The sequence below is a fragment of the Chrysochloris asiatica genome, unplaced genomic scaffold (assembly GCF_000296735.1).
Source record: "Chrysochloris asiatica unplaced genomic scaffold, ChrAsi1.0 scaffold00023, whole genome shotgun sequence".
Classification (NCBI taxonomy): Eukaryota; Metazoa; Chordata; class Mammalia; order Afrosoricida; family Chrysochloridae; genus Chrysochloris; species Chrysochloris asiatica.
The window spans coordinates 17,992,281-18,001,587 of record NW_006408541.1 but is presented as its reverse complement, the minus strand read 5'-3'; the positions used below and the strand labels follow the sequence as shown (position 1 = coordinate 18,001,587).

Sequence of the window (9,307 nt, the reverse complement as noted above, 5' to 3'; positions counted from 1 at the left end):
TAAAACAGTCATTTGTTACTTTAAACATGATATTGCAGTTAGTTTGGGTTCCAAATAAACAATGAGTTTCATGCAGGCAAATCCCCACAATGAAACAATGAACTCCTGCTGATGTTCACCCCTTAAGAACTCTCCTCTAGGCCACTCTCTGTAATTTGAGCCTCTCATGCCTGGGCTGTTTAGATAAAATTGAATTGATCCTCCTGCCTCCAGTGCTGGCCCCTCCCATCAGGCCTTCCTGTTGCCCACCAGGATGAAGGGTCTTATGGGCCTGAAAGCAAAGTCATGGCGTTCCACAGATAAAACCTCCTTGACTCCAGATAAAGTCCTGCTAAGGATCCATAAAGTCCGTTAGGACTCCAGCCTCCTCTCTGACTAGGTACATGTTCCAGCAATACTGAACACGTTATACTATTTCATACCTCCACGCCTCCCAACACTCTTCCTTCTGCCCACAATTGTTGGTTAGTGCTGTCGAGTCAGTTCCGACCCATAGTGACCCTGTATAGAGTTTCCAAGGAGTAGCTGGTGAGCTTGAACTGCCAACCTTGCAGTTCAAATGGCTTTGCAGTCTGGTGCATTAACCCACAGAGCCACACCAGGACTCCACAAAAGGTGCTCATTAGTAACATGGCTATTTTTCCCTCTGAGTCTGCCTCAGACATCAGTTCCTCTGTGTTGTCTCTCTTGACTCCAGTCTACACTCCACACTCCCACGGGTATCGGATGGACCCTGTATTCCCCATTGTTGCTCTTGTTAGGTGTCATCAATCACTTCAGATTCATCGTGACCCTATATACGGTTTATGAGGCTGCTGAGTTTGAACTGTCAATTTTGCAGCTCAAATCGACTTTGCAGTCCAATGCTTACCCTATAGCGCCACACCAAGACTCTGCATTTTTCCATAGTGCTTTGGAATCTTGTGTACATATTTGTCATTTGGTTACATATGAAATTTCATAAAAACCAAATCCACTGCCACTGAGTCTATTCCAATTTATTGTTGTTGCTAAGTGCTGACGAATAGGTTCCAGCTCATAGCAACCCCATATAGGGTTTCTGAAGAGTGGCTAGTGAGTTTGAACTGCTGACTTTATGATTCAAACCAAACTTGCAGTCCAGAGCTTATCCTAGAGCATCATACCAGGACTCCGACTTATAGCGACCCTATATAGGATTGGTGAGAATGTTAATCTTTACAGGAGCAGACAGCTTCATCCTTCTCCCCTGGAGCAGATGGTGGGTTTGAACTGCTGACCTTGCCAATTAACAACCCAATGCTTAACCCACAGTGCCACCAGAGCTCCTTTTGGTTACATATGAGGGAGCTTCAAAAAGTTCATTAAAAATGTTCATCATCTTTTTGTGTGTGTGTGAAACTTTTTATTGTGAATTGAATGAAGATTTACAGAGCAGATCATCAGTTTACATTCAACAAAGCATACACTTTCTTCTCAAAGATTGCAATCCCCTCCATGTAACAACGTTACCTCACTTCCTTCCCATGGTTCCTGTTTCCATTCCACTCACCTTTCCATCCTTCTCAACTTTATCCTTAGGTGAATATTGCCCTTTTGATCTTGAATGGTTGACCATTCCAGCTGAGTATAACTTACTAACATTGTCACTGCTATATACCTATCTAAGGAGCTCTGGTAGTGTAGTGGTTACGAACCGGGCTGCTATCATCAGGGTCAGCAGTTCGAAACTACCAGCTGTTCTGAGGGAGAAAAATGAGGCTTTCTGCTCCTGTAAAGATTTACAACCTCGGAAACCCTGTACAGGGTCGCTATGAGTTGGAACCGACTCCACGGCACATAACAACAACAACATATACCTATCTACTGCTTAGCTGAAAATTGGGTCACAAGAGTAAGTTCTGTTCCAGATCAGAAGGATGGTTGAGGGCCATAGTCTCAGGTTCTGGGTATCTTTATGACCAGTAAGCCCAGTAGTTGTGTATATATATATATTTGATTTTTGTTCCACATTTTCTTTATCTTGTAATGTAATCCCTTTCAGAGCCAGGCACCATCTAGGTCTTCTGGTCTCAGAGTCCTGGTGACTGATGTTTACATGTTCCATTGGATTAGTTGAGTCCAGATATCTTCAATTTTCATCACTCTTCTTGCCTCCACACATGGAGAGACCAATAGTTGCACCTTAGATGGCCACTTATGAGCTTTTAAGATCCCTGTGGCTACTTACCAAAGGAGAATGTATGTAGAACATTGTCTTTGGAGACTATGTTATGCCAACTGACCACGGTATCCCTGAGACTATAGTCCTGAGCTCCCAGCCCCAGAAACTCATTGCCTTATGCTTGTTAATATCTCAGAGGTTTTCCTCATTTTGCCTCTGTATGCTCCACCACATTTCTAGATGTGTTTGCAGTCAAGTTAAATACCTATGCATAAATATCCTCTGTCAAACTCATATATATTTGTGGTACACTCCCACTCTCCCTCCCTTAGCCATTCAGCCTGTGTATCTGTCCATGTATCTACCCACAGAACACGGTTGTTCCAGGGTTGTGTATATAATATTATTTACCTCTACTCCTTTTAACTCTTGCATTCCTCCCTGTGTCTTAACTTGTCTTCATCATTTTTCTCCCAGCCTCCCTTTTCTTGTATACTACCCTCCTCATCATCTGAGCTAACAATGTGTATACCCGAGCTAGTGAATTCCTCTCCCTTTCCTCTCATCCCTGGTAACCATCAAAGAATATTTCTTTTAGCATGAAAACCTTTTCTTGAATGTTTACAATAATGGTCTTATACAATATTTGTTCTTTTGTGATTGACTAATTTGACTCAGCATAATGTCCTCCAGGTTCATCCATGTCGTGAGTTTCACGGATTCATCGTTAGTCTTCAAAGTTGCCTGGTATCCCATTGTGTGTATGTACCAAAGTTTGTTTATCCATTCTGCCACTGATTGACATTTAGGCTGTCTTCATCTCTTTACTACTGTGACTAGTGGGTGTACATGTATCTACTCCAGTCATGGCTTTTCTTTCTTGGGGGTATATATACCACACAGAGAGATTGCTGGGTCATATGGTATTTCTATTTCTAAGTTTTTGAGGCAGTGCCATACTTTTCTCCACAGTGGTTGTGCCATTTTACAGTTTCATCATCAATATGGGAGGGTCTTAGTCTTTGCACACCCTTGCCAATGTTTGTTGTTTTCTAATTTTTTTTTTAACTTTGCTATTAATGCTGGGGGTGAGATAATATCTCATTGTTTTGATTAACATCTCTCTAATGGCTCAGGAGGGAGTCCTGGTGAGGCACTGTAGGATAAGCCATGGTCTGCAAGGTCGGTGGTTCAAACTCACCAGCTGCCTCTTGGAAATCCTATACAGGGTGACTATGAGTTGGAACCAACTCGGCGGCACTTAATAACAACTAATAAGAAAAATGGTGAACACTTCTTCATATGTTTGTTGGCCATTTGATTGTCTCCTTTGCTAAAGTGCCTGCTCATGTCCTCTGCCCATTTTTTAATGGGTTGTTTGTCTTTTTCTGGTAGAGGTGTCATTGTTTTCTACATATTTTAGAGAGTAGTTCCTTGCCATTGCAAAATTTGTCACTGCAAAATTTTTTTCCCAGTCTGTGGGCTCTCTTTGTACTCTTTTGGTGAAATTTTTTGATGTACTTAAGTGTATAATTTTTAAGAGGTCCCAGTTTCTATTTTGTCTTTTGCTGTTTGTGTGTTTTCAGTTCTGTTTGATAGTGTGTTTATACCTTGTTTAAGTGTGTCCCTATTTTTTCATTGATGATCTTTTTAGTTCTAGGTTTTACAGTTAGTTCTCTAATTCACGTTGAGTTTGCTTTTGTATATGGTGGGAGATATGGGTATTGTTTTATTCTTCTGCAAATGGATTTCCAGTTTTGCCAGCACCATTTGTTCAAGAGACTATCTCTTCCCCATTTAATGTGTTTCAACCCTTTGTCAAAGATCAGCTGGCATGTGTGGATAGATTTACCTCTGAGTTCTCAATTATGTTCCATTAATCTGTGTCTTGATTTTTGTACTAGTACCAGGCTGTTTTGAGCACGGTGGCTATTTAGTAATTTTTAAGACCAGGAAGTGAGAGGCTTTCAACTTTGTTCTTCTTCTTAAGTAATGTTTTGCTTATGTAAGGTCTCTTTCCTTTCCATATAAATTTAATGATCAGCTTTTCCATCTCTTTAAAGAATGACATTGGAATCTGGATTGGGATTGCATTATATCTATAGATTGCTTTGGGTAGTGTTGACATCTTCACAAGGTTAAGACTTCCTATCCATAAACATGGTATATTCGTCCATTTTTGTAAGTTTCTTGGTTTCTTGTAGTAACGTTTTGTAGTTTTCTTTGTATAGGTCTCTTGTTTCTCCAGTTAGATTTATGCCTAGGTGTGGTGCTGTAGGATAAGCACTGAATTGCTAAACATAATGGTGGTTCAAACCACCAGCCATTCCTTGGAAACCCTGTCCAGGGTGACTCTGAGTGGGAACTGACTTAACAGCACTAACAACAACAATTTCATCTTTTGATTGTAAGTGGTATTGTTTTCCTGATTTCCTTTTCAGAAAACTCCGTTATCTTTTCATTCTATTTTTCCATGGACTTTCTGAAGCCCCCTCATATCCTATTTTAGTCTTGAGGTTATGACCTTCTAGTAAGCATCTTATTTCATTTTGGAACTCCAATTCCTATGAGACGGTCTGGCACAGTATAGGACTCGATGGGATGCTGAGCGTAAAAAACAAAAACAAAACCAAAGAAAAGTATCCTGAGCTGAACTGAATTCATTATTCATTAAGCACATCAAACAAATAAACAAAAAATAGTTGCCTGTTTTTGACAACTACAATTCATGGAGACTTCATGTATGTTAGAGTAGAACTATGAGTCACAGGGTTTTCAATGGCTAAGTTTTCAGAAGTCGATCACCAAGACTCTCTTCCAAGGTACCTTTGGGTGGAATCAAACCTAGAACATTTTTGTTAGCAGTCAATCGCTTTAACTGTTTGCTCAATGTAGGGACTTTCATTGAATATCTACTATGTGCTTAATGCTTTAAGAAATGATGTGACTTCTACTTTTTAAGAAGGTCACAATCAAGAATAACAAATAATAACTCCATCTCTGGTAGCGTAGTGGTTACAAATCGGGCTGTGGACCACAAGGTCAGCAGTTCAAAACTACCAGCAGTTCTGCGGGAGAAAGATGAGGCGTTCTGCTCCCGTAAAGATTTACAGCCTCGGAAACCCTGTGCAGGGTCACTATGAGTTGGAATCAAGTCCACGGTACTTAACAACAACAACAACAACAATATATATCAAATGAACCCTGGTAGTGGAGTGGATTAAGCATTGGGCTGCTAACAGAAAGATGGGAGGGAGATGAGGCCATCTGCTCCCATAAAGATTTAGTCTCAGAAACCCTGTGGAGCAGTCTTACTCTACCCTACAGGGTTGAGTAATCAACTCAATGGCAGGCAGTGAGTTTGGTTTGGATTTTATATGTACCATGTGACTATTATGTGCTAAGCATTGTTCTAAGCACTTCATGCACATCGACTTATAAGAGCCTCAAAATGACTTCAAAATAACTTTGCGATCTGAGGAAAAAGAGGCAGACTTGTAAATTTGCCCATGATAAAAACGCTGGTAAAAACTGGAGCTAGATTTAAAGTGAGAAGTCTGAATTCAGAATAATTACTAGTGTAGAACCAATTCCTCTTCCCTCCATACCTACCCACTCTCATTCATTGTCAAGTCCTGTTTACCTCCTAAATATCTCTTAAACACATCCCACTCTCTCAATGTCCTCAACTACCTCCCTCACCTAAGATACCATTTTCTTTCATCCTGAACTACAAGATATTCTGTTCCTGTTTTCATTTCCCACTCTAAAGGCATAGAATAAACCTGGTCTTGACACTGCCCTACTCCAAGGCCAACCTCTAACCCAGCCTACCAGATACGGCACCACTTGATCCCAACCTACCTACATTTTTCTTGTACTGTGTTCACTCTCTTGTCTCTCTACACCTCACCATGCAGCCCCTCACCACTGAGCCTTGTACATACTATTCCTTTTGTCTGGAAAACCCTCCCACCCAATTTTTGCCTAAATAATTACCCATCTTTCTGATCTCAACTCCAGGCTGGTTTTTTTTAGGGAAGCCTTCCCCAACCTCTTTGACCACCTTAGGTTCTAATCCTATTATGGGTATCAGAACCACTCAAAACCTTTTTATTAAGTAAATGAATAGAGAATCCTTGATAGTCTTTTTAGAGCCTAGGGAGAAGACCTGAAGTTAAGATTGCAGTAGCAAAGAAAGAACTCTCTGATTTGGAATGGTCAAGGGAGGCTTCCTAGAAGTAGATGAAGATGCAAAGGTAGATTTCTATAGGCAGATATATGGCCATTCCAGAGCAAAAAGACAAGGATTATAATTTGTTTCATTAGCACTTGCAACAACGACGTTAGTATACGTTAGGGCAAAATGGTCACCTAGTGACTCAGAAAGAGTTAAAAGTAGTCAAGAAACCTTCATCTGTCACATAATGTTCACACCACATTAGTTGAAGAAACTGCATGCCAAGTCGAGCAACCTTGTCCAGAGACCAGCCCCCAGTGAACCATGGGATGATGCCAGTTCAGTTAAGCAGAAGATGGAGGTACTGGTAGGGGGCTGGCCCAAAACTCTGAATATTACCTTGTCGGAGGTTTAAACATTTTCTTCCACAGCTGAAGTGGCAACACTTCATGTTGTTCTGGCAGTGTTTGTCCTTGGTACACTGATCCCTTTCTTTGAATTCACATTGTTCTTGGATTCTGGGACATCTCTCTAGAAAAGAGTAGGCATATTTATTACCTTGAGTCCTGGGAGGCACAGCACCCAAACTTCTCCAACTCAAGGCAATGCTAGGGGTCAAGGAAGTTTGATTTTTTTCTTCCTTTTTCTCAGGGTCACCTCATGTACTTCTCAGCGCCACCTATGCTACCATTCCTCCTAACCAACCCTCTTTCTCAGCGTTCATACCCCAGGCCTTGTCCCACCCCTTCTAAAGCAAGGTTTCACAACCTCAGAAGTATTGCTATCTGGGCTGGATGATTGTTCTGTGTGGGAGATTATCCTGTGCATTGTAGGAGGTTTAGCAGTATTCCTGGCCTCTCTCCACTAGGTGCCAGTAGCAGCTCCTAGTTGAGACAAGCAAAACTGTCTCCCACCCACCCAATGCCATCAAGTCAATTCTGACTGAATAGGGTTTCTGAGGCTATAAATCTTTACAGGAGCAGAAAGGCTCATCTTTCTCCTATGGAGTAGTTGGTGGGTTTGAATGGCCAACCTTGCAATTAGCTCACCCTACCATTGCAAATATCCTTTTGGGAGCAAAATCATCCCCATTGAGAACTACTACCCTAAGTTCAAGGAGCTCTGGTAGTGTAGTGGTTACGAATTGGGCTGTGAACCGCAAGGTCAGCAGTTCGAAACTACCAGCTGTTCCATGGGAGAAAGATGAGGTTTTCTGCTCCCGTAAAGATTTACAGCCTCAGAAACCATATGCAGGGTCACTATGAGTTGGAACCAACTCCAGGACACACCACCACCACCATTCTAGGTTTACCTGGTCACTTTAACACTGTCCATGAGTTGGTCCTGTGAGTTCCTTTGTTGTTATTGTTGTTAAGTGCTGTGGAGTCCATTCCTTTAGGTAGCGCTAATATACAGTGGTTAAGATCTTTCACCCTAGAGTCAGACTGTAACGTTTTAAAATTCTAACTCTTGGTCTGCCACTTACCCAGTCTGAACCAAATTGATTGGTGCACAGTAATATTAACTAGCATTTGTTAAGTTACCATAAACCAAGCACTCTTCTAAGCATTTAAAATACATAATCTCATTTAATTCCCGTAACAGCTCTATGAAGTATTCTCTATTAAGTTGCTGTTAAATGCTATTGAGTCAGTTCTGACTTACAGCTACACTGTAAAGCATGTCCAAGGGGCAGTTCGATGGTTTGAACCACCAACCTGTGGTTAGCAGTCCAGTACCTATCCTACAGCACCACACCAGGACTCCTATGAAGTATGTCCTATTAAGTATAGATGAGGAAATGGAAGCACGTGGAATTTAAGTAACTTGTCCAAGTGGTGGAACCAGGTTTTGAACCCACTAAGTCTAAGCACTGGACTGCTAATCACTAGATTGGTATTTCAAACCCACCAGCCATTCTTCTGAAACCTTATATAGGATCTGTAGGATTGTTATGACTGTACTGTGATGGATTATTAGGGTTTGGGGGTTAAAGGGATTTCTGGATAGTGTTCTTTATCTCAAAGTCAGGGAAGTTTTGTGGGATGTAGGTACATTTTAGGGCTATATTTGAAAAAAAACAGGAGCTGATAGGGATACTATCCCAAGAGAGGGGTCTTTCTTATGGGGTAGGGGAAAGGACCCTTAAGCTTCCCAGATTCCTATACAACTACTCCTCCTATAAAGACTAGATCCCGTGATTCTCCTTCCCCTCCCCCGACAAGAAAGACCCTCCACTTAAAAGGGGATCAAAGTGGGGGTTTACCTCATGTTTGGGTTCCTGGATTCCCAGGAGGGATATTTCACAGGGAGGAAGATAGAAAGAAATAGACCAAATATCTCCATCATCTCCCAAACCAGGACTTGGTTTGGAATACAACCCAGGCCTAAGGAATTGTTCCTTGTTCCCTCCTCCCAGTCAACTTCCCTTGCTCCAAGCCCTAGGAGGAGGCCCCATTACTTACTGGGGAAGAGCCAGTCATTCAGCCCAGGTCCGTGGACATTTGGTACGAGGATGAATAGTACCAGCATGCTCAAAAGTCCAGAAGATTCCATGCTGAAGAGAGGCTGGCTTGTCTGGTGGTTGCAGAATTTGAAATTGTCTGGCAGCTTTGGCCCAGCCTATTCATTCCTTCAGTATCTAGCACCTTTGATACAAGATCTGGAGACAAGCCAGCCACCCCCTTCCTGCTGGGGACGCCAAGTTCCTGAGCAGAAACGGGCATCCACAACCCACAGTTCGTGGGGAGGGGTCTCTTATTGGATGACTCCCTGGGTTGGGCTGGGTTCTCTGGTCTACCTTAGACGTGAATACCACCTTACAGTCTGACTCTAGGGTGAAAGATCATTTCGGTAACTTTGAAGTTGTAGTTTGTCCTCATTCTTCTTCATTTCCCTAACTGGCACACTCTTCTGTTTGTGTCTGACAACGAGTCTCTACTGACCACTTGATATCTTTTTGTTTCTCTTTGCTTCTTTGTTCC

The 9,307-nt window shown here is 41.9% G+C and overlaps 1 protein-coding gene across 1 annotated transcript in view; it reads right to left on the bottom strand.

Moving 5' to 3' along the window:
* Positions 1–8,879, bottom strand: part of LOC102810935 (kunitz-type serine protease inhibitor 6-like) — a 23,472-nt gene extending 14,593 nt beyond the window's left edge. Inside the window, exons 1-2 of the mRNA XM_006839337.1 lie at positions 8,789–8,879; positions 6,723–6,854 (exon numbers count right to left, since the gene is read on the bottom strand). Of these exons, the coding sequence (XP_006839400.1) occupies positions 6,723–6,854; positions 8,789–8,879 (223 nt within the window). The remainder of the gene's footprint in view (positions 1–6,722; positions 6,855–8,788) is intronic.
* Between the last annotated feature and the right edge of the window lie 428 nt (positions 8,880–9,307).